The sequence below is a fragment of the Ascidiella aspersa genome, chromosome 2, assembly GCF_963924565.1.
Source record: "Ascidiella aspersa chromosome 2, kaAscAspe10.2, whole genome shotgun sequence".
Classification (NCBI taxonomy): Eukaryota; Metazoa; Chordata; class Ascidiacea; order Phlebobranchia; family Ascidiidae; genus Ascidiella; species Ascidiella aspersa.
The window spans coordinates 36,890,812-36,917,402 of record NC_139448.1 but is presented as its reverse complement, the minus strand read 5'-3'; the positions used below and the strand labels follow the sequence as shown (position 1 = coordinate 36,917,402).

Genomic DNA, 26,591 nt, shown 5'->3' with positions numbered 1-26,591 from the left:
ATAATCCCTCTTGTAAAATGGCTTGGGGCGCAAAAACATAAACACCATGATTATTCTTCACTAATTAACCACTACCAACTTATACATTGTAGCACGTCATACATTGGAATTCATCTCTTCAAGTCATAAGTAGTCACCATTGTGGAAAGAAATCAAAAATATATTGCAAAATAATTCGAGAAGAACAGTGAAAAAAAATAACAGAAAACAAAAATGACTTGCCTAAATAAGCAATACAGCGCGGACAACAAATAATAGTAAGTGTAGAATGAATTGAATAGGCAAGAAAGTGTGCATAGCATATTATAAAGCCTAATAGTTTATAGACAGCTGAAAATTGTGGATTTGTGACGCAGCTATGCCTCAACGGCTTGTAAAGTTTCTAGTTTATTCACTTTTAATTGGAATTAATTTAAACCAGTTTCATTTCCAGTTGATTTAAGGCAGGGGTTCTTAAATTGGGGTCCATGAACAAGTTTCAGGGGTCCATGAAAACCTAACTTAAATGTTAGCGTACATTTAAGATGTAATCAATTTTACGAAGAAAAGGAGTTTAAACAAAACTAAAACGTTTTTGGAACGCAATCAGCAAATTCCTAAAGTCTATTTGTATTGTGACGTCATCTCTGAAATTTTCTTGTCTACTGTGGTCAACGTAAAGCAAAAAAAAACACAATAAATTGGGGGTTCGCAGTAAAAAAGTTTAAGAACCCCTGATTTAAATCATCTTAGACATATTTGCATGAGTTTAACCTTGTATCGAAGGTATTGAAGTGCAACATTCATAAGTAATTTGTGATTTTATAAGTAATTTGATTTATAAGTAATTTGTGACAGACCAATTGTTAATAGGGATGTCCGATAATATCGGATCGGATCCGATAACCGATACTTGTGCCCATCCGATACTAGGGTGGTATCGCTGTCGATCGGATACAAATTTAAATGCATTTAAGCTATGGTTTGGGATCTAACCAAGCATATTCAACCTTTACCAATAAAGGTGAAAAAGTTTCCTAGCGATAAGCCGGGTTATAGCTTTTACATTTTATCACTTTTTATTTTTTTGGCCATAATATTGACTCAATTTGGTATTCGATAGGATCGCGATAATTTTTGGCCAAAATATTCGGTATCGGAATAATTAAATTTAATCGATTTTGATTTCTTGGTCGTGGTATTGACGTAATCTGGTATTTTACTACGATAGCGAAGCTCTTTGTCAAAAATATCGGGTATCAGGTATCGGAAAAATATACCAAGTAACGGTCATCCCTATTTTGGAATGTAAAATACCATTTCCAATCCGGCAAAATAAACTTACTGCCAAAAACAAAAATAGATTGAAATCCCTGCACATTTTGTCGCTTTCTTTAAGAGAAAAAAAACTGCGCTCAAAAAACCAGCGACTGCATAGCGATTGAACATCTCGATTTTTCTGGGACTTTCTTCAAACTGTGTCCGACTGACCCTCCCTGACCTTGCCACTGGCCACTTGGTGGTGCACTATGTCGACCAGGCGGTCCGAGTATTCTCGCAAAAGGGAAATAACCGGCGAGCCGGCGTCCAAATCTTCAAGTGAAGAGCTCAGTGGCAGTTTAATCTCGGCTAATTTCAGATTGCCGATTTTGCTTTGAATCGTTTTGAAGGTTTGAGCGAGCTTCAGCATTCCGTATTGGTTCTCGTCAATTCCTTCGTCCTGTGCAATTTGTGAAAGGAATTTTTGTTTAGTTCTATAAAGAAATAATGCCAAAAGAAAAAACGACAAAGCAATTTGCAAAAAGGGACAATTTAGTTTTTGAGATGCCAAAGAGAAACCCCTTTTTTATGTTAAAAAAAAAACCTTCAAATATTAAAGTTGGCAAAATTTACCGATACTAAAAAAAACTCTAAACAGCATTATTACTCAAACCCGTAGAAAATAGGCAACAAAAAATGCAATTGTGTACCAAATTTGCAGCAATATATACCACCGACAGGCTAAATATTATGAGCCATGTGTTATCCTTGGTGTTCATTAGTAAATGTGAAGCAATTTTTTTTCGGTAAGTACACGCAAACCTTTCAGAAAGCGATTCCAGTTAATTGATTGGGACATCAAAACCAATTAGGCTAAAATTTGCTTTATCACCAAGAAGTCTAGTTACATTCAGCCATAACCTTTTATTTTTGATGAATTTACTTCTTAGAAATTACTCCGTTAAACAGCAAATCATAGCCTAAATTCCTACATTGATTTGGTAAGAAAGACCTAGACCGCATTTGTCTTACCTTCCACTTGTGATAAATGGCTTCTGCCTGGTTGAACTGGTTCATGAGGTCGTGACTTGCTTTTTCACATTCGGTGTACGAGTCATCACGTTCATCGTGATCGTCGCTCACGTGATTGCCATTCATATGATCGCTCATATGATGGCCGTTCATATGATCGCTCATGTAATAGTGAGTGTTGTTGTTATTCTTTTCGGCGCCGTTGTCATGATATGAAGCGGAATTTGCTGTCATGTAAAAGGCTTAAAAGTTGCTGAAATAGCCCAGAAAAGTGTAATTTAGTGCAGTTCTGCTGAAAAGTGTAATTTAGTGCAGTTCTGCTATATTTATTATTTCCATGCTTTTAAGTAAGAACGAAAAGTATATAGATTTTACGGTATTATTGTTATTGTTTTAACTGAAAACGTTGAGCAAGGCAAAATAAAGAAACTTATAAAATCTTGGACAGTTTTTCGCAATAATTTTCTCGCCGTGTGCATAATAAGTTTTAAAAAGTTCTTTTAACGTGAGTTTAGGGCACTTTAAAAAAAAATCATTTTTAAAGAAAATCGTGTTCTAGATAACTAACGGTAAAAATTAGAAATATTTAATAAAGAACTTTGAAACTTAAAAAATCACAAAGCAAAAACTGAGAAAAACGTGCTAAAAAATGTTATATTTATAAATAAATTTTTACAGTAACCGAAATTAAAATGAAAACCTAGTAAGTCCTGTGAGAATTTTTTTCAGTATTTTCTTCTTTTTACCTGAATCGTTATCAGAATCCTGTTCGTCGTCATCCGCACGATGTCGCTCCTGATGCGTATAATTTAACTTAACGGGGAGTGTTTTCGGAGGGCTGCGGAAGTTCTTGCCGATTTTACCGCGCTTCAAACTGGCCAGGAGCTCGGCAAAGGCGGGGGGCATGGCTACAGTGTTGGTGGGGGTCTGAGGGGCTTTTAGCTTCACAGGAGGGGGTAATGTGGGGGCATCTGTGCCTTTTTCAGGGTTTAAATTTACAGTTTCGTAAGAAGTTTCAGATTTTCTGTCGTTATCTTTGTTTTTGTGTTCAGAATCACCGTTTAAATCCTGATTTTCACAGTTTAAGTGATTTGATGATTCCAAAGCATCATCTCCGGCTTTCGCAACGCTTGTAACTGTAAGTATGTCGCCTTCCTGGTGAACACGTAAGTTCTCGGTACTTGACGAGCCATCGTTCACTGTAAGAAAACATTTACCTTAAATGTAAGCCAAATGGTTTTAATTATTTCAATGAAGACAAAATTAATGAACATCGAGTAAATATTTACTTTTTATAAACTGGTAAATAAGACCCACCACACAGAATAAAAAAAATTAATAAACAACAGTTACTGTTTGCATAATAAAGCTTTTACAAAAGGTTTTTTAATACCAAATACCGTCAGTAGTATGAAATAGAAAGGTAATATTATCTAGGATTCTAGCGTTAGAAGTTTAGCCGAAGTTTATGTCCAGTTATTAACCTGCTTATTTTGCTAGGTCACTCATTTTTTACCTTTCAAATCCCCAACCTCCTCCGATAAGTCTGAGCTGGATTCAGAAACATCCTCCACACCGGCAAGCACGTCTTCCACAAGTTGGAAGGACGCAGAGATGATCTGCTCCGGCGAAGGAGGATTTGTAGATGGATGAAGATCGCATTGTTCGTCCTCTTTTGATGAGTCCGCATTTCCAATCTCGGAAAAGCCGTTACAATGCAGTTTAATTTCTTCATCGTAAGGAATTTGCTGTTTAACGCTTGTGTCGTTATTTGGTTGCGATTCTTTGCTGTTTGGTTTTAATTCGACGTTGGAGTTCGGAATTGAACCAGGTTCTGTAGCTAGGTTATCCTGGAAGCTTATAAGGTCAATTTGATAAGGATTTTCCGAAGAAATGCCATTAACATCCACCTGAGGAGCTACATCTTTGGCGTTTTCCTGTTCTCCAGGGGAAATCACATCGTTTTGCTCCGTTACAGGTTCAAAAGCTTCAGCCAAGCTGGGAACTGTGTCTTCCTGTTGTTTTAAAGGAGAACTGCTGGGTGATTCTGGAGTAGTGATACCCAAAGGATCAGGCAACCCTCTGGGACTTGGACATATACTGAACACAGATTTCGAGACAAACTCAGGTGTTGGTATCACCTTCTCCAATTTCTTATTTGGGGATTCGCTAGGTTTTTCTGGGATTTCGCGTTTGGGAGGTGACAATTTATCCACGATGCTTTCTGGGTCTGTTTTTCTTGCCTCGTTGACCGTTTCGACGGCTTTCTGAATGCCATTTTGGCTCGCGCCGAACATGATTTTCCTGATATCAACATGTTCAACGCACTCAACAGGTTTATATTCACTTTGAACTTCGCTTAAATCTGGTGTTTTAGTCGACTCAAGCTTAACCGGCTCTAAACCCTCCGATATTCTGGCGGAAATGCGGGCGTTTTCATCCAAGGTTTGCGCCAAAGCGTCAAAATCCGGGATGTCGTCGGAGTCGTTAGTCTCGGCCAGCAAGAGTTCGTGGGCCAGACTCGGGACTTCGAAGTCCTGAAGGTCCTCTGTTGGGTTTTTGGTGAGCAGTTTATCCAACACCGGGCTTGTCTCGAAGTTGTCGCTAGGCTGCTTGGATTCAACAATATCGCTAATGTTTGAATCTTGACTTGGTGCTTCACAGTTTTCAACTTGGCTTTGCGGCTTTTTTGGAAGTTCGTTTTTTGAGTATGTTTGATTTAGTGGATGATGTATATGGCTTGGTTCTAATGGTTGAGGGGTAATGTCTGAGTTTTCAGCTTTTTCAGTGTTTATATTGTTTGCGAGAGGGCTTTCTTCATGTGCTTTGTTGTCGTTAGGGAAGGGCTGATTTTCATCAACTAATTAAACAAAGGCATGCATGAAACATAATCGTTTTATTATTAGTTGTAAAATAATAAAAAAAAATAACAAAATTTGGAGCATCATAATGGATATAGGTTGTAGTTAGACGTAGTAAGGATATTAAAGCCCATACAAAAGTAAGCAGCGTTTTGAACGTTTCTAAACAACTCTTTAAATATTATCAACATGTTTTTGCAAAAAGTAATGTATATTTAAAAAAAAAAACTTTAATTACATGGGCAGTGAAAGTGAATATAATTTTCAATATGCTGTAGGTTAACAAAGAGACATTTGAAACGTTCAAAATGCAACCCAGTACTGCATAGGCTTTGATATTCTTACTACGAATGATAAAAATGATAGCCACACATTTCATATGTGCCTAGAAAAACAGCAAAATCAAGCAGAAGCGTGTTTAATTTGGAATCACAAATGTAAATTTGTTTAAATCGAAAAAATAAATCGATTTGTTCATGGTTGTGGTTGTAAATTATATGAGGTTAATGTTTGACCAAACTGGTCGCCATACGAGAAAGAAAATCATGCTAAACTTAAAAATTTCAGAATGAAATTTGTATTTAAACAGTCGATTTCGCGAAAATTTTTGGTAACTTTAAAGTAAATTTTTTAAACATCCTTATTGCTACATCAGTTCTTTGTTGACCGTTTTTTTTACCTGATATATCGTCCTTCCATTCCGACACGACACTCTCATCATCATAAGAACTTGCAACCGAACATAAATCGCGCGCCTGGGCCAAATTACCGATCTCCTCGCAAATCTGAACAACAGTTAAGAAAAAAGTTGGAAAGCTAATGTAGCACTTGCTGTCATGATCGAGTTACATAGATGAAAGAAGGGTTTATACTAATATATGCAACAACAAAACTAAGGTTCTATAGTGTTTATTCTCACTTTTTAGTAAAAAATACATTATATTTTCTAATGATACATTTGGATGATCTTATTTGACAGCTTAGACGTTATTTTTTTGACTTGGAACTGTTTTAATTAAAAAATAAATAAAAAATACTTGGTTTTTGCTTAAACGACTGCAAGTGAATGATTCAAGGGTGCTTTTATTGCTCTATCTAGGAATCTTAATCAACAAGTTACAGATAACATTAGATATCTAGGGCACAACACCGACTACTTTATTATTTCATCGTTTTATTCAGTGTTGTGATTAACTTAACCTAAAATACTTGACTTTTTATATATGTTTTATATTTTTTAGTCGAGTTTTTTCTTACGTTCAGAAAAGTACCAATTCGAAAAGTTTAGCGCTTCATTTTTCTTTTAATACATTGCCTTGAAGTTTATTTACTCTAATTAAGACTTTGACTGGTTGTTATTTTTTTAAAAGACTTAACTAAGACTTAGTCATTTTAAAACGACTGGCTTCAAACACTGGTTTTCTTTTCTTTTGTGTTTAAAACCACAGATTTATCCTTACCTTATCTTGTTCCAGTCGATTTCCCCATTTTCCCAAGTCAGCTGATACCCTGTTGCCCCCGGCAACCACGGGCTCCTCGGGGGTAAACTGCTTGGTCACCCAAGTTGGCAGGAGTGACTCATCAACTTTTTGATTCGCATTTGCATTGTTATCACCTGAAAAAATGTGAAAACATATTGTGTTTGAAATGGAATTCGGAAAAAATAAAGAAATTCCACAGAAAAGACTAATATAAAAACATACAGTATAACAAATGCTGTTCCAACCAGGTATAGTATATACTGAAAGCTATTGTGGTATTTCTTTGTTTACCGACATTTCGGCTAACGATCCAGATGCCTTCATCAGGGAATGTAACAACATCACGCAAAATAAAACGACACAAAAATGAAGGCATCCTGGATAGGTATCAGAAACTTCGGAAAACAAAAATATAAAATAACTTATTTTCAGAGTATATTCTAATATCATATTTAGTCGTTGAAAGATACACAAACATCGTGTACAACAACTGTGATTTAGCCCAGCTGTGTTTTGACCAATGATAACAGCCTACATATCACAGCACACAGGAAGCCATCGACAGAACAAGCAACGGTGCTATGGTTGTTTCTCGACTAGCTCCTCTCTGAGCCTGTGTAGCTCGGTTGGTAGAGCGACGGTCCCGGTATGTCCGAGGTCGTGAGTTCGAATCTCACCAAAGGTTAGTTTTACGAACAGGATGCAGCAGGCTCCGGTGCCGTGGGTTGTTTCTCGACTTGCTCCTCTCTGAGCCTGTGTAGCTCAGTTGGTAGAGCGACGGTCCCGGTAAGACCAAGGTCGCGAGTTCGAACCTCACTAAAGGCTAGTTGTTTTTCTAGTCTGCTTTGCTTGCATCTTAATCAACTATTTTGATTAATTCGTCAAAGGCTTCCGGTGTATCAATTTAGTTTGTGAAAGGTAAAGAAAAAAACTAAAAACTTCATGAACTGAGAGGAATTTATAAACACAAAACAAAAAAAGAAATAATTGTTTTTTATTCTTTCAGTTAAACTATGACGTATTTTCTGACAGAAATCAGCGCAAAATATACAACTATTTGAAACCTACCAGAAGCGATATTGAAATTTATTTCCGAGACATCTTGCGAAACCATATTTGCTCCGAAAAGCGCCGAAATCGCGTCTCCGTTAACAGAACGCGGTGTATTTTCAACGCTGTCCCCAATACTCTCCACATTCAAGGTTTCCTCGCTGGCAAAATACGAGGTGCGGTTCAAATCTGGGCTCCCGGGGGTCGAAAGATTGGAACTGGCCGAGTTTGCGATCGATTGCAAGTGCCTGACCTCTTCTGCCACCCTGTGGTGTAAAGACCACACAAATATGGAACTGTCGGCTGATGTTGAGAGGAGATGAGACTCACTGTCGAATGCAAGCGAAACCGCCACCTCTGAATGACCATTGATCACACACAAACACTCGGCTGCAGAATAAATACAGACAGGTTTAGATCAGTCTTTATAAAGTTTGTTAAAGTTATATTTTGCACTTCAATTCTTATGCCAAAATAGGAAAGTGTTGTGTAACTATATAGTATTCTGCTTTCATAAATCCTTTGATTGTTATTTCATTTTTATTGGTGATATTTACTACCAAATACAGAGTGCAAGCTAAAAGCATACAGGTTGTATGTCAACAAGACATCGCCTTAAATTCAACGACACCATCAGCTTCTAATTAATGAAACACAAAACTGATTTATGGTAATTTGAACACAGATCGAACTGTAAGTTGTCACGATTTTGCACAAAAATCCGCCCCAAAGCACCTTTAGATGCAATAAGAGGTTTCCCAACTTGGATATATTTTGGATTTTTACGATACAAATTTTTGCTTTTTTGCTGAGCTTCTAAAAAAATTATTTATTCCTACATTGCGCACAGTAATGTGTGTTGCTTTAATTTATTTTTCTGAAGGGAGCTGTAGCCGTGAAATGTTGTAAGCCAATACACATTATTGTGACATTATAGTTAACCAATTAGCAGAAATACCAGTAAGAGCGCTGCAAATTATTTATCTTTCTTGCACGATACTAAAAGCCATAAAAGGTTAAGAACCACTGTTCTATGGGATAAAAGCCAAATTTGCAGCCAATGAACCAAAGAAAAATCAAAGGCTACCTTTAATTCAATTTAACCGCTTTAAATCAGATTAGGAAATTGGATATATATCTAGCAAATTCCCAATAGGTTAAAAGTCCCTTAGGATAAATCTTGACAACACACCAGATGACATTATAGCACTAGGGGCCGCTCAGTTCATATCATTTCTAACTACATTAAAAATTCAGGTATCTGCAGGTAATTTCATCAATAAAACATCAAACTTTCTAACCATAATATGATATGAAATTATTCAATTAATTATGCAACAATGCAATTCAGCATCTAAAATATAGGCTGCGCCACAAAATTTTCATATTTGATGGGGAAGTTAAATTTTGTTAAGGATTGTTCTATATCAGTGGTTCTATACCACCGGTCCGCGTCATTTTTTCTGCCGGTCCGCCAAACATAACTCTATTGCAAATGCAAGATGCTTGCTGAAGGCTTGACCATCAAAAGACTTCGCCAGTTCCGTAATTTGCAGCATTGTGACGTAACATAGAGTGGTCTACTTGGACTTTATCGTACGTCACATTGCTACAAGCGTTGTGCCCAACTGTTTAAAAGTAGGCAACAATTCGTTTAAGTCTTAAACTTTAGGAGCAGTTGTATGTGAAAAACTTCAATAGAACCACGTGTAACACGTATGATACCGAAAACAAAGCAGCATATTGCTCATTAAATAGAAGTTTCCATTATATGCTTTTAAGTTGCATAGTTTTGTCGTAATTACATGTTGGGTTGATTTAGAAATTTTTTACTCTTTTAAAACCATTCTGATATTTTACTGAAAAATGTGATTTAAAATGTATTTTTCGTTTTAGGTTTTAAAAAAAGCAACTTTTAATATCAATGATTAAAATGTTCACCTGTCGTAAATTATCTAAGCACACCTTTTGGTGTAGTTTGTGATTTTATTTGGATGTTTATGTCTTTGTATTTTATTATTTTTTAGTTTAATGTTTATTTTATAAATTCTTTTACAACTTTCAATATAAGCAACAAAAAACATACACCTGTTTGTCACTTATTTTATAAATGACAAAAAAACGATTCCAGACATTTACAAGTAAGGTTGAACAGTAACAGTTGATATATACTAACCTGTCATAAAACCGAGCACGTAGATATTCTTGTCGATACACGATGTGGCCAGCAGTGTGCCCTGGACGTCCACAGCGACGTGAAGTATGTTCGAACCGACCTCGTTGCCACGAAAAGTGCGTTTCAAGCGAGCCCCGAAGATGTCATATTCGCTTAAATTGCTCCCGCAAGCAACTATTACTGAATCGCTAGAAAACAATGAAATGCCTTATAGCAAAAGCAAACTAATGCTTATTGATGGTATAACCTGCCCTTTTAAGTAAATGGGGAAACTGATTTTAAATGAAAGAAGGTATTATTTTTAAGACAATTCTTACATAAAATACTGTCAGCATTTTTTTTATAAGATTTATTTGTACTGGCGACCAATGATGCAATTTTAGATAAAAATATTTCTCTTTTATAGCTTATAAAATATTTTTTTTATAGATTGACTGAAGCAAAACTGATGCTTTTTAATGGGAGCACATGCCCTTGTAAGCAAGTAATTAATGAAACTGATTTTAAATAAAAGAAGGTATTACTTAGAACTTTCTTACATAATTAAGGTCAGTTTTATTTTACGAGACTTATTTGAACTGGAGACCGAATATGTAATTTTAGATGGAACATAGTTTTTTTACGTTTCATAAAAGATTTTTCTTATAGAATGACTGAATTAATTATACCAGAAAAGTCAAACAAACAACATAGTTCTTGCACCTTTGGAAGAAGTAGGTCTTTATAATTTAACACTACATATTAAAGAAAAAAATAAATTTAAAAAAATCGTAAACAAACACGTACTAAAACCTAACCGAATCAGTCGATCAAATTAATCTAATTTCTAATAAAACTTATGTCTTACTCAATTATTGCCATATGACCCATGGAGTGTTTCTCAACGAAATGCTGTTCCCTGTTAATTTCTGTTTTTCCAGAAGTGGAGGAGATGGCATTGAAATAAAGGGACTTGTCAGAACCACAGGTCATCAGACGGAACTGTAACACAAAATTTCTGGTAAATATTTGGAGTTTCAAAAGTCATACCAATCTTATACTTAATCACCAACTGAATGATCTTTATACACAGGTTAATGATCAAGCTCTGAAATTTGATTTTACTACTTTCTACAACTAATTAAAATTTAAAAAAGACAATTATTTAATAGGACAATTCATAAACTCTAAATTATTTTTTTTGTTAAGTCGGCCTTAAGTTTTGGAGCACTTTGGTTGGAGGCTAATTGTAGTAAGACGTAGTAAGAATTTCAAAGCTCGTACAGAAGTAGATAACATTTTGAAATACCTCTGAGTTATTCGAAACATTCAAAATGTTACCTACTTTTGATGAGCTTTGATATACTTACTGTGACAGCTTTAAGTGTATTTCTTACATTGGAAAATATACTTTTTTTTAGCTTAGTTGTTAATATTAAAGCTACTACACTCACTTTTTGGTCATGCTCTGCAAATTTTACAGCAGTTACAGCTGCAGAATGATCAGCGATTGTGTGCGTTGGAGTGTAACCCTCGGAGAATGTGTGTACACACCGGTCTCGACTTGCGCTAGCGAGCATTCCAGATTGCGAGTAATCCATGCACAGTATGTCACCATCGTGTGTTGGGATAAAGGCGACCCTCTCAAAGGTCTCAAGGTCAAAGACACTGAAATATATTGGAATAATTAACACACATTTTTTTTAAAAAACATTAACAATATTTCCCATTGACTTTTATATGTTGATTCAACAAATAGCACTAAACTTTTGAAATTCAATGCCCCAATTTTTAGGATGAATGGATAAGTGGGAAAAAATAATTAAATGTATGTAGGCTATAGGAAAACAGGCTCTAAAAAGTCATCACATTTATTTTAACAAATTAAACTAATAGATACTGTTCAGGGCAAGTTACTGAAGACACAAATACAAAGGGTTGGATGTGTTCAAAAAATAGTTTAAACATCTCCTGGAAATTACAACTACAAATACACTTGCAATCTAACTTAGTTGTGTTTTTGCATCAGTTGTGTTATTAGACCATTACCAAATTAGATATATTTTTAAATCCTTATCTGAGAACTTAAATCTTATTTTACCTACAGGCTGATATATTGGATAGAATATGTATTAGCCTTTAAAGTTGGTCAAATGAGAAGGAATGAACCTTAGTTGAATCTGATACTTTTCCATATTTTGAATTTCTCTGATTTATTTCTTAAATACGAAAAACGTTAATTTAAAAATGAGCTTACTGAATGTGGCCAGTTCTGTCACCGATGGCAACATGCTTTCCATCATGCCGGACACAAATCGACCTTGCTTCGACCTTGGGAAGGTTTTCAAGGTTCTTTGTGGAATCACTTTGACTTTGAAGATGAATAACCTTGACCAGTTTCTGTTGATAAAAAAAAAATTCAACAATAAAATGAATCATTAAACAAAAATAAAAGTAAATTTCCAACAACCCTTTTTAGATATGTCACATCCTTTTAAATACCGAACACTGACATGAAAAAATAATTGTTCGTTGCATACAAGAACGACCGGTAATATGCCACAAAAACATCATTTAACACAGCAACTTTAAATCAAAGCAACATGAAAAATAACACTGTGTGCATCTAAGTTGGCCAGAGATTGCAATAATTAAAAAATGTGAATACAATTAATTTGTAAAAGGGTGTTTATTAAAAGCATTTTTTTATTAGGTTTAATTAAAAAAAATACTTAATTTAGATTTTATCAGCCGAAATATCTACATAATATTATTGGTGCAAGAGTGTTTTGAGTAGACAAATCATAATATTTGAACATTCAAGAATTTCTATTTAAGTGAGACAATGAAAAGATGCCCTACAATAAGATTTAAACCCATGACCTTTGGAATACTGGGATCTTCAGTCTTCATGCTACTAACCGAGCTATGCTGGCTCAAAATAAATTACCACAGGCCTAACTGTGATGTACTACAAATGCTATATTATAATGATACTTACATATTCCTGGTCGTTCAAACTCCAAATTCTCACCGAGCCATCGTTGGAACAAGTTATAAAAGAATTGGACGACTCGGAATCAAGCAAGTTGCTTGGAGGTAGAATCTAAAGGAAAATAAATATAAAGAAATTTATAAATACAAAGTCAATAAGGTTTAACATAAATCTATATCAGGGGTGGGCAAATGTATTCAATGGAAGAGCCATTTGCAGAAAATATACAAGTACCAGAGAGCCTCTAAATTATTCCATACAAAAACGGTAAATACTGCAGGTTTAGCAATAACAACAGAATTGTAATATAACAAACCCGTAATAGTTAACACAATAATAATAACAACGGTAATAACAAAATAACACTTAGAACTTTACAATTTATCAATATTAGTCTTTTGTTAACTGACTCTTCGGATGGTATGTCTAGTGTTACGTCATAAATGAAATGCTGGCCGAAATAAAGAAAAGAAAAAAAGAGAAACGTTCATAAACGGTATCTAGGTAGCCTTTACAATTTTTTGGGTATTTTAGGATTCGACTAGAAGAGCCACAAAAAACATGCTGAAGAGCTGTATGTGACTCACGAGCCACAGTTTGCCCACCCCTGATCTATATTTTCAAGATACTATGAAAACATTATAAAACTATTATTCTCTGTTTAATATGTTTTAAAAGGTTTTTGAACTGATAAGGAATGTTAAAAAAACTGGACAGTTGTGTAGACCAGTGGTTTTCAATATGTAACAATACACAGTTTACTTTTTGTCCAATTTGAACTTGATTTATAGACAGCTGTACAAAACTCAGGTTTATATTTAGCACAAACAGGTTTCAGTTCACTTTTTTCACTATTCAACACCCAAAGCAATACAACTTGGTTGGATTATATACTGTATTCTGCATTTTAAACTGTGTTACATACAGGTTTATTGTGTCTGCTGGTAAAAACACCAACATAATTAAAAACATTAAAAATAGAGTTAGCTCCACCAGGCAACATATCAATAGATAGAAATCGCTCTTCTGCTGTAAACTTTTATTAGAGTTTAATGCATTAGATTTTGTTAGTAATAATCACTACCTTAAAACTGTTAAAAAACACAAAAAAATATAAGCTGCTAGTACTGCTAGTAAATTTTGCTGATTAAACTGTTTTAAATGTTGGTTATAAAGAAACCATATTGTTTGTTTCATTGCTGTACAAATATTTATTAACTATTAATTGTATGATGTTTTAAATAGTCAATATTTTAGCCATTGAAGGTTAAAACACTTTTTTAAATTACACCTAAATTATTGGCAATATTGGTTGCTGGTTAGTTTTGATGGTGAAGGTTGTGATAAGTGCACAATTTGAATGTAGAAAACAACAAAATGCTTGTTTTATTGATGATTGTACACAATTCAAATGTGTGCTTTATTACTTGTAATAATTGTTTCTAAAGGTGTTTTTGCAAGAAATTTGTCAAACAAAACTCCAAAATACTAACAGCTAGTGCCAGTTGGATGTAGATTGCCGAAAAACAACAACAAAATGCTTGTTTTATTGCTGATTGCACACAATTAAAATGCATGCTTTATTAATGTTCATTGTAATAGTTGTTTCTAAAGGTGTTTTTGCAAAAAAATTGTCAAACAAAAACCCAAAATACTAGCAGCTAGTGCCAGTTGGATGTAGATTGCCGAAAAACAACAACAAAATGCTTGTTTTATTGCTGATTACACACAATTAAAATGCATGCTTTATTATTGTTCATTGTAATAGTTGTTTCTAAAGGTGTTTTTGCAAAAAATTGTCCAACAAAAACCCAAAATACTAACAGCTAGTGCCAGTTGGATGTAGATTGCCAGAAAACAACAAAATGCTTGTTTTATTGCTGATTGCATACAATGTAAACGTCATACTGTGTGTGTTGCCTGGGGCATCCACTGCATGCAGTTTCACTAAGCAAACATGTGCTTAACAACACAAACACTAAAAAACATTAAAAGCATTGGTCTGGGTATTGGACACCACAATGGCGTTTAAATCGAAAGTGGGTGAAAAAACCTTACCGGGTGTTGTTTTTGACAAATTTTTGCCGGAACAAAGGACTTTCCTAAAGATGGATTTGCAAATTTCGTGACTTTGGAATAGGTTATAAATAAATAAGGAGATTAATTTTTTTAATTGTCAAAAAAGTCAAACATTTGTCAAAACTTAAACGTTAGGTCACAAATTGTCAAAATTATTATAATTTTTAAGCATTGCTCTGGCTGTTAGACGCCACAATGGGATTTTAATTAAAAGTAAAATACCCTACTGGCTGTTGATTTTTTATTGAGAAATTTTGGCTTAAATTTTGTGAATTTCGTGAATTTGGGATCTAGGTTATAAACATATTGCTTTTGGATGTAGGGTCAAATTAACTGTTATAATGATCAGACAATAAAACATACAATTTGTTATACAAATGTTGGACGGAGGATCAAATATTATAATAATTAGGCAATTTAAAACGAATACTTTTATGATTAGAAGTACAGTCAAATATATAAGGAGTTTAAACAAATATGTGTTTTTCTAAATATGATGAGTTTTACAACTATTGAACAATAAAACAAATCATTTTTTATATAACGATTACTTGAACTGTCATAGAAATTTTATGATAATAATCAGAGAAAAAAAAAACAATTTTTATACAAAGATCAGTATGATAAGGGTTAATTTTATATTTTGGGAATTCTTATAATTATGAGCTATTGGCAATTTAGTTTTGTGAATTTGAATAATGGCATGGCACAAAAGCTCTTGCAATGTCAACATTAAAAATAAATATAGTCTAGACTCGACTGCCTGCTGTGAATCTAGAAGGTCAAAATCACAACATTAATTTCAAGAAAATTACTGTGTACACAAAACGACCACACTTTTGGAAATTTGAGGCAATTATAATCTTTTGTGCAACTTTAGGTAAATTAATCCTTTTGGGTAAAAATTAAAATATAATTTACAGAATTAATAGCATGTGTCCATGTTTTTCTTTCAAAACACATTTAAGCCAGACATAAAAAAAAAATATAGTTTTTCAAATATATACATTTAATTCACAAACAAATTGAAGCACATTTAAAAAAATTTAAAGGTTTCATTTGACTTTGTGGCAACCCTGTCACAGTAAGGCTGTTAATTTCAAATGTTGTGCCTGTGTTTTTTACAAAGAATAATCTTTTTGCTTTTTATTAACTCAAGTATTTTTCTTTTAGACTCACTTTAACATCCCACACACAGGAATTGTGAAACCTTGCGACGGAATTGATGTGAACGTTGCAAAAGTCCATGATATCTGCGATGACAAGCGAATGATCGGCGAACACACAGTGTAGCCACATATTGTTGCTATCTATCGCAGTAGCAAGGATATCTTGGCCACTGCACAACAAAAGAGTACATTAAGAAGTGTTTAGGGCTGCAAAGTAGTTTTATATAAAACTTTAACAACATTCAATCATGAAGTGCTACTCCAATTAATACAATTTTTATATGCATGTAAACTTTAAACAAATTAAACAAATTGAAACAGAAATTTTTTTGTTGATTCATCACACGAAAATTATAAGTGGAATTTAGCCTGATGAAACTCAGGCTTATTTTTTGGCCAGATTCCGACTCTGGTTATTTTTAAGCAACTCCACAGCTGGTCTAATCTCTTCAGTTAACAAAGTAAAACTATGGTAAAAGAACTAAAAAGATTGTAATATCTAAAAAGAACCACAAGCATGTTAAACGTCAGTAGCCCTTTTCTATCTTTTTGTATGAAGAAATTATTATTAACTGCCAGCATTTGAAAAATTATCATAGATCATAAAATGAACATCAAAAATGTCCCGACTGAAATTTGTGTAATGTTTTAAACTGATATCAAACTAACTCTAATTAAATACTCCACCCTTGAAAAATGCAACACATTGAACATAATAATGGACATGGTAAATTATGCTTCAAAAACCTTAACAGAATATATGTCACTTTTGCCTAATTAAAATAGTTTGTTTGGATAAGGAGTAGAAAAAATTTTAGGTATAGATTTCCTATTGAGCAAACCATTTTTTAGAATGTTTATAATGATTTACTGAGTTGATGTAAATAAAGCACAACATATTTTAACTAGCAGACAAAACTTTTAAAGTGATTGAAGAGGACAAATGTTAGAAAGTGTTAAAATTTATCGCCAGGAATAAATTTATATTTTTGAGCAGGTATATTTAAAAAAAAGAAGTCAAATTTTTCACTTTTTCCACACTTTAAGCATGTAAACGAAAATGTGACGCAAAATGTTCTGAATATAGCTTCAAGTTTTCAAATTCCACTTCAGCAAAACCAACAGTGGACCAATACTGGGAATAGTCTTTTGTTCTCACCTATAAGGGCTTAGCGATTGGGAGTTTGTGTACGTAGAAGCCACAACGCACAATAGTAAGTGATCACGACAACAATAACCACATCAAGTATAAGAATATGGGCCATCCTAGTCTTATTGGGATTACAGATATAAGAGATAAGATATAGCTCATGTCTCTAAATTATCAAGGGATTATCTCGGGTTTAGATTGACTTAGGGCTTCTTTGGCTACACTTTGAAAGTTTAGGGGCGTTGTACTGAAGCTACTGTTTGAATTGCATCAAAGGACTTTTCCAAAACTAGCCTTGGCTGCCAATAATTGTGCCATAAAATAAATACAACCATAATAGGACCAGGCTAATAAAGAAAGTTTCTGTGTTAAGATCTAAATGAGATATGATTGAGTCTTGAGTGCCTGGTCGGGCAAATTTTGCACGTTTTTTTATATATTTTCATTTGGATGCAACATTTTCCATTGATTTTTTTTTATTAAAAGAACGGCAATGTGAATGGTTTTGTGGATATTGATTAGTATAGATACAAAACATGTCACTTATAGGGTTGCATATGACATTTAGATGTTTTATTTTATTTGTATTTCAAGGAGTATTAGCATTTAACTTACATATTATTGCACTACCATCAGTACTAATTAGAATACACCAAACTTTGGCCACCAAACTTTGGTGAAAATGTTTTTACAAAATAAAAATTCTTGTTAAACTGGCGCATATAATTACTTTTTATTATAAGCCTTGACAATAATACTTTAACATTTCTACTTACCACATATTATTTGGGGGAAAAATTTCCGTTACAAAATCAAGAGAGGTTGTAGAAAACACACAAACAGACCCATTTCCACATCCGCACAGAAGTGAGTCATTGATGATACAAATTGTACGACCAGTACCACTCTGTAATACACAACATTTTTTAATGTCCCATTAAACTTAATCTAAACCATTATTAAACCTAAAAGTTATTCTATCTAAGGAAATAAAAGTACAACAGTTTGAATGCATATCGAACTGTGTAAGTTTTGTAACATTTTTTAGTTTTATTTAATATAAATATAACACTAAATACATTGAACTCATGAAACACAGACACTTAAATAAGATTGAAAAAAAGTTGGTAAACCTTAAAATACATAACATTGATAAGTGAGAAATTAACGTGGCCATTCAACATAGGTAGTATTTTTAACCACATTTAAAAAAAAAGAATAAAAAAGTCTTTACCTTAAGTTCCACATGCCTAGAAACTGTTCGTTTAGCGTTGAACTGACACAGCAGGCCGGATCGTGTAATCGCAAAAGTTAGCTCAGAATCTGACCCAACCCCGCACACAACATCGCAGAACATGTGGTTACGCAGGGTTTCCAGTATGGCTGAACGACCTTTCAGGGGAACTGTACAGTTCTGAAAAGACAGCAAATTAACAGCTCTTGAAAAAAAAATACAAGGTAATAATGAGCTTTAGAAGTGCCATTTGTAGTGCTATAGTTTATGTAACTTTTATGAAGTTTTTAAATTTAGGATTTTTACTTTTAAATATCATTAAAACACACTGATTTTTGGCAGATTTGAAATTCGTTTATATCTTGGTAAAACTCTGCAGCCAGAGAGTCATGTATTTTGATGAATAAGATATATACACTGTGGTAACGTTAAGATTCATTCTTATTAATGGAAAACAAAAAATTAATGTAACTTTCTTTCAAGTTTTCACATGAAATTCACTACTAATATTTTTGGTTTTTATACTACTCTTACATCAGGAGTTGTGGCTTTTTCCAGGTACCAGAACTTTACATGCCGGTTGCCCACGGTAACAAAATAATTGTTGTCCTCGGAAAATGCGAGCGATTTGACTTTGGTCGAAACCTTGTTGGAAGCGGCAAGAACATTTTTCTAAAACAACACAAAAGTAAAAAAAATATTTTAATAGAATTATTTAAGAAGCAAAGAACAATTTTATTTCATACACATCTAAGTAAAAGGCAAAAACATACAGATGGAAAGACTTATCATTTATACATTTACACTTGATTTTTAAAGGTAGTTATGTAATATATATAAATTAAAATAAACTTGTTGAATAATTTTCAAGCCCGAAAAGCCTTCATATTTCAACAAAAATTGTGGGTTATACCATATTGTATTTAGCCTATCAATAAAGTTTTGTAAACTAGCATAAAAAATGTTGATTAGAATTGTGGTTTTAAAAAAAAACAAGAACAAAAAAAATTAGTTTTCAAATATTAGAATGACAAGATAGTAAAACTGGTAAATGTTAAAAGTAATTGTCCGAAATAGAAAACACTAAATGTAACAGGGCCTTTAAACAGCAAACTGGCTTACAATTAAAATCGTCAAAAAAGGACAGGGTGTCTATTTTTAACCCACCTTCCAATCCCACACATTAATCACGTTGTCATGTTGGAATCCAATTGAAATTACGTATTTCAAGTTGGGAGAAAATTCCACACAGGAGACACCAAATTTGTGAGATAGGAACGAAGTTATTTGTTGGCGATCAGCAACGGAAAAAACTCGAACGCACGGCTGATGACCGCTCTGCAAATAAACAGGGTTTGTCTAAAGCAAATAGTTACAGATGTTCGGCTTTTCAAAGTATCTTGATTGACTAACTTTCAACACAATTAATAAACACGCGCAAATCAATGTTGGATGTAATGTAAGATTAATAGGTTTTGTGATAATGTTGTAAAAATGACATATCAAAATAAATGAACTTTTTTTACAAGCCCTTGATGCTTTTAAAATAGGCTCACCTTTGGCAAACATAGGAATCAACATTATGCAAGGTTTAAATTAACGAAGATTTCAACTGACATATGTTGCCTTTTCTTACACATTTAATATTTTTTCTAATTATTAAACAATGCCAGTTTTTATAGTCATGTGTAATTATTATTATATACTCATAGATAGTGCTGGATTTCTGATAATCCTTGAGTGTATATTGATGTGAATCAGGTAATTCAAAAGGTTTCTGTTCAAATTACTGGAACTCTATGAAAACTTAAGTTTTAAACCAAAATAAGTTTTACACCTTGGAATTTTTGCGAGGATGCTTTTATACTTAATTCTGTGTAACTATCTTAAAAGTGAACTTTAGTGTACACTATTGATTTATTCTGTAACCATTTGTTAGCGTTGTATGTGGTGTCAGTGTCACAACAAAAGGTTTACTTTAGTGGCAAACAAAAAGAGAACTTTAAGAAAGCTAAATTTAATCGAGTGGAAAACAAAACATTTTACTGAGTCTTTATTTTTCAAAAAAAAGAAGATTTCCAACTCACCTCTCCTGTTACTATAAAGTTCCCGTCGCGTGAAAATTTCAGGCACGTAATCGTTTTCTGCCCAGGATTGAATATGAAGAGCTGCTTTCCATTTCGTGGGTTGTGCAGCACGATTACGCATCCAGCGGGGTATGCAAGCAAACCGGTGTTGGGGTCGCATGCAAACGCACAGTTGCTCTTCAGCGTTAGACCAAGGATGTGTTGAAGTTCGGCCGAATACTGGAAAAAAATAGAACATGATTTCACTAAAACAGTGTAAATACAACAATCTTCTTTTCTTGTCGAGTATATTACGTGTAAATATTTACACAAAACAATATATATATATATAGTGTAAAACATCTATAAGTGTTTTTACAGTTTTTATTTAAAATGAGGAAATTATATTTTTGTAAATTATGTAACAGAAATCAATCCTGTCCATCAATTGAGATATACACTTTTCTTACTATAAAAAATAGAAAGTAGTTTATTCCTTCCAATCAATCATTGGCAATCAGTTTCAATAGGTTATCATAATGTCAATCGAAAAATCAACATCTAAAAAAATAATTCTTAAAAAAGACCCATTTTGATGCAAATTTCCAGAACACTGTTTTCTTGTTTAAACTAATTTATATGTCTTACAAATGGTAAATCTTTTATACATGGTGGGTCAAAGTTTATAAAAATAGGTACCTACTAAAAGAAAAAAAATTCAGGGTGGTGACAATCTTTGTTAATAACAAAAAGTTTAATTGAGAACGAAATGCGACAAGAATTAGGTCGGCCACAAACTGACAAAACATTTAAACTGAGAGTGGCAGTTGGCATAATAGATTTAAATTGTCGGGGCACGCTTTCGTAAACAAGTTGCTAAACACAGGGGTCCTTCTGCTTCTAAAGTGAAACAAAACCAAGCCGGTAGGCTCACGTTACAGGTGTTAAACAATGGCATCGAAGCGTGATAGAAATGCTGGGACCAGTACAACCACTACAACGTATGTTATGTCAAGCCTAGACCATTGAGAATGGAATGCTGACTTGATTTTAGGTCAAACAATGTCAGATTCCAACATTGTTTGCACAACAGTTTGCTGCCTTGGGTTAATCAATCGTCCCACTAAACAGGTACTTTGATTGAAGCGTAGTGCACATTTTAATATTTAAAACAATTTGTGATTTTATTGATTAGCTATTTGATTGCCTTCTCACTATGTTGAAAATGAATAAACAGTTTAAAAATCTTCAAAATGCTTAACATAATACCTACTTTTGTATGGGCTTTGATATTCTTACTATTATTGGCGACCTACACACTTATTGTCCGTACACTAACTATCCCAGTTTACATAGTGTATTTCTGCTTGTATCCTTCTTTTCTGTCATCTGCCTCAGCAGTATATATACAATTATACACTTATAATCCGTGCCATTCTTAATTATTACAAATATTTAATAGACTAATTTCCACAGAATATTTAATTTAATTTAACCCATTGTCGTCGTTTACTTAAAAGGGCAAGGTCATATCTTGTTTAAATATCATTTAGTTTTTCAACTATAACAGGTTCGTTATCTTATATGAATATTTTACCTGGTCTGCATAATTCGCTTTACTTCTTCTCCTATACTGATATCCCGGGTAATTCTTTTTTCTTCTGACAGCCACATCTTTTGAGGAAGTGTTACGATCCATGGCTTCAAATCTTCATAATTATCCTTGATAAACACATTGCAAACTATTTCTGCTCTTCTGTCTACATCCAAAATACTATACTGTGTGTTGTACAAAGTATTTTTAGAATCTGGAATACATGAATTTGGATAAGCTTTAGTAAGTTGAGGTATCAAGAGTGGTTTGGGCCATTTTTGTTGGGTCATCAACAAGTAAATTTCTTCTAAAAACACAAAACAGATAAATATAAAGGTAAAACAGCCAGGTTTTTTCGGAATTAAAATTTACATTTGCCACTCTGGCGTCTACCAATCAGTAATCGCTCGGACAAAGCAATATTCGCCAAAAATGCTGTGTCTGATACTTTACCATTTTAATGCCCTTGTTTTACTGGCGAACAGGTTTGTAAAAAAAAAAAATTTTTTTTCAGTCTTTGGCATATAAAATAATTGGCCGCACATACACAAACTTAGTCCACACTAGGTCTGATAATAAGCTTAGGAGTGCCAATCAGCACTTGTCATAGCGAATTACAATGGCATTGATGAGCGTTTTACTTTAAACACGAAATCCTAACTGTTATTCAATTGAACTTTACTTACTGCCTCTTCTTATATACTTTTGAACATAAGTACTAAAAAATTGACAAGTGTTATGAACAATTATGGGAAAACTTTTTTATGTGAAACGGCATCTTTTAGAAGGCTTCAAAAGTGAGGTATTAGAATTGCAGGTGCTTAGTTAAAACCGAGCAAGTATGAAATATGAAACTCAAAATATTCTAGTTCTATGGACATGCACAAACTTTAACAAGAAAGTAGTTTGATATTTTTTTGTTCAGTGATTGTTAAAGAAGTTAAGTGCAAAAAAAATGTAAAACAAACCTGACACAATAGAATAGTAATTTGAATGAAATAAAACCTATTAGGACTTTTTAGAGTACATGGGTAAAGGCAATAAAACTTTAACATCTTAAAAAAATCTCAGTGTGCACCAGCCACAAAAGACTAAAAATAATGAAACTTGTCTACAATCATACTAAATTTTTCGTCCAGAGGGTTTATATTGCTACCGTTATTCGGGTTGGGGTGCAAGTTAGCACTTGGGTTTGGGTGGGTCAAGTATTATTATTATATTTATTTTCCCATATTTATTTATCTCTTGGGTACACTATGCACGAATCTGTAATGTAGCTTGATAATAAATTGCAAAGCCAAAAATGTCGAGTAGATCGACATCATCTTGATTAAGACGTTTCGATATGAGCTTGTATTAACTGAAGATGATACAAGCTCCAGATTGGAAACTTTGGATTTTGCAAGGGGGACAGCTGAAAATGGGAACTCCTACTATACTAAAAACGTTAGCGCGACGAAAGAAAAAACCGTTAGCGCGACGTTTCGCGGCTGGCCTCATTTAACGTTGATTTTACACGAAATGCGCAGCTATGACCGCGGCTGAGCGCTAACCAAACCTGGTACAAGCTCGTATCGAAACGTCTTAATCAAGATGATGTCGATCTACTCGACCTTTTCGGCTTTGCAATTCATTATCAAGCTATTTATCTCTTGCAATATACATTTTTACAATTAGTTGCGTTACTGAAAAAAAAGTGATAGGATTCTAGATCAGTGTCCAATTCTTTGTTGGATTACACAAGCTTCTAGCATTTTTAGGATTTTTTTAGATCAGGGCCGTAAAATAATATATAGTTGAAGGCAATAAAACTTTATTTCTTAAAAAAATATCTCAGGTGTGCACCAGTCACGAAATGGAAACTTGCAATAAATTAACACAGCTTTAGGCTGATAAATAACTAAAAATTATGCATAAAGGTTGTTTAATTCTGGAAATGATACAGTTTTAGCATATTCATGGGCGCTGGTCTAGAATCCTACCACAGTTCTAAAATCAACGCACAAAATTTGAGTTAGGGTGCGGGTTAGCGTTTGGGTGTGGGTGGGTCAAGTATTATTATATTCTTTGTTTAATAATAATACCTGACCCACCTTAACCCAAACGCTAACCCGCACCCTAACCCAAGTGGTGTTTCGTTGTGGTAGGATTCTAGACCAGCGCCTATTCATGAAACACCTAACTACACTCAGTGTACTTACAAAGGTGGAACTTCCTAATTACTTGAACATCCGTTTACCTTCAGCGTAATCCCCAATTACTAATCGGAAATAACGTAACCAACAGAAATAAACCATTAAAAAATGAGCACGTTGGTGCTGGTTTTGAATCCTACCACAATGCACAGTATTATGTGTTAGGTGCAGGTTAGCGTTTGGTTAATTTAAGTAATATTATTAAATATTATTCTTGACCCACCCTCAACCAAACACTAACCAACACCCTAACCTAAATATTGTGCGTTGTTTATTAATTTCAACGCTGTGGTAAGATTCTAGAGCTGCGCCAACACTTTTGGTAAAATAACGCAATGCCAGAGACATGCAATCAAGTATTTCAAGGCACTATAGCTTTTAAAACCGCAATTTTAAATACATTAAATACACGGCCTATATTTCTCGAGCACGACTGTTTTAAAAGCCACAGCCTCTTGATTCGACTGTTGTGACGACAAAAAACGTCACAATCATGTTTGTATTCACCGCGTCACGAAAAATGTGCGGGCGGAGAAATGGTGACCCCAAGTGTACGGAAATAATACACAGTAAATAATGTTTTACCAATAAAATACGCAAAAATACCCCTCACGGAAACTTATTTTTGCGTTGTGCGTTGATTTTTTTAACTAATTTTTTGCGTTGTGCGTTGATTTATTTTAAACAAACTAAACTTGTCTTTTAAACGGATCTTTTTAAACTTCGTTTTCCTAGTTAATCCTTGATTTTAATTATTTAGCTTCTGTAAGCGACTAAACTATAAAATGACTTATTATTACCTACCGGTATAGAATTTAAAACAATCTTTATCTTGTATAGTTTTTCAGTCGTAGGCATGACATGCTTTTTCGTTTGTTTTCATTGTCGCCTATTTTTTTAATATGTTTTTTGCCTAAAAATGCTTTCAATAGAATAATAATTTTAGTGGGTGTTTTGTTGTTTTATTGCTTTCAACGACGATTATTAACGCCTTCTTCGTTTCCTTTTGCCTTTCCCTGACCTTTTCGATTTCTTTGCCCTCTTCTTCTTCTTCTTCTTCTTCTTCTTCTTCTTCTTCTTTTTCTTCTTCTTTTTAGACTTTTTCGCCTTCTTCTTTTTTGATTTTTTCGCCTTCTTTTTCTTTCTCTTATTGGCTTTCTTTCTATTTCCACCACTTTTTTTAAGCCTTAATGACTTGCCGGTAATCCTGAACCTTCCACCTTTTTTCACCAACACTCTCTTCTGGCACAGCCAGCTGATTACGTGCTTGATGACAAAGTCATTTCGAACGTGATACCTCTCCTCAATGTATCTCGCAATGGCTCCATAATTGGATCCTTTTGGTTCATGGAGGGCTTTAATTGCACTGCAAACCATTTCTCTGTACTTAGGCCTTCTTTTTCGGCGGGCTTTACCCTTTTTCTTGCTTTTCTTGGTCTTTCGTTTTGGTCCGGCGGAAATGAAAGGCATCGAGGCCTGCGAAACGTCATCCTCGTCGCTTGACACCATAACGGGGCAGCTAACTTACACCTAGCGGCAAAATTTTCGACTATTAATCTGCCGCACGGTGGCGTACTAGGATAAGTCAGTTTATTTCGTACCTGTGCGAAATTTAACCTATAGTGACGTAACAATGAGCCAAAAAACTAAACATTGAGAAAACCGTGAAAACTGAATCTCAATAGAGAGTTATTTTTCAACAATTATGAAGAGGTTTCCGTTTGATTTATTGTTCACTACAGCTAGTGTGTTGGTGCAGATAAAATTTAGAATTAAATCCCCGTTCAAAAGTTTTCGAAAATTAAATTGAACCAAGATAAGTTTCTAGCAAATTACAACTTTAGCTTTGTTTTCTGGCGTTCTCTAAATAAAATATTCAACTACTCAATAATTTTATTTAATTTAATTTTGGTAGGCAAATAAAAAAAATAAACATTTGTACTGTACTTAACTATTCAATGGTAAATATTTTGTGTGGTTGTGGTCTTTTCATGATGGCCCTTTTTTTTTTTTTCTATTTGGAGTACGTTTTGGAATTTTTAGGTAATTTTATTCCCCTCCTGTTCAACAATTTTTTGCAAAGAAATTAAAATCATTCTTTTTCATCGATTTTCAGACATTTTTGTTGATGAAAAAGAGAAAAAAAACTAAAAAAAAGCATATCAAGAAAACATTCGGAAACCCAAAATAAAATAAAATTACCCAAAAACCTAAAAAAAAAGAATATTTATATAAATTAATTCGTATTGATTAACGAGTAATAAATAACCCCCCCCCCCCTCCTCCCTTCC

The 26,591-nt window shown here is 33.8% G+C and overlaps 2 protein-coding genes across 2 annotated transcripts; both read right to left on the bottom strand.

Moving 5' to 3' along the window:
* Positions 1-997: 997 nt before the first annotated feature.
* On the bottom strand, positions 998-22,235 carry LOC146165565 (uncharacterized). The gene is made up of 19 exons (XM_083380966.1): positions 22,109-22,235; positions 20,533-20,751; positions 19,613-19,783; positions 18,980-19,117; positions 18,446-18,625; positions 17,988-18,118; positions 16,072-16,231; positions 12,820-12,924; positions 12,076-12,218; positions 11,273-11,486; positions 10,687-10,820; positions 9,840-10,027; positions 7,742-8,053; positions 6,593-6,777; positions 5,812-5,917; positions 3,788-5,131; positions 3,018-3,470; positions 2,272-2,498; positions 998-1,699 (listed from the first exon to the last, which is right to left on the bottom strand). Exons 1-19 carry the CDS (start codon positions 22,208-22,210, stop codon positions 1,451-1,453), a joined length of 4,761 nt encoding a protein of 1,586 aa, XP_083237092.1. The 5' UTR covers positions 22,211-22,235; the 3' UTR covers positions 998-1,450.
* Positions 22,236-25,284: 3,049 nt separating this feature from the next.
* LOC146165564 (uncharacterized) lies at positions 25,285-25,806 on the bottom strand. The gene has a single exon (XM_083383119.1). It carries the CDS (start codon positions 25,768-25,770, stop codon positions 25,285-25,287), a length of 486 nt encoding a protein of 161 aa, XP_083239245.1. The 5' UTR covers positions 25,771-25,806.
* Between the last annotated feature and the right edge of the window lie 785 nt (positions 25,807-26,591).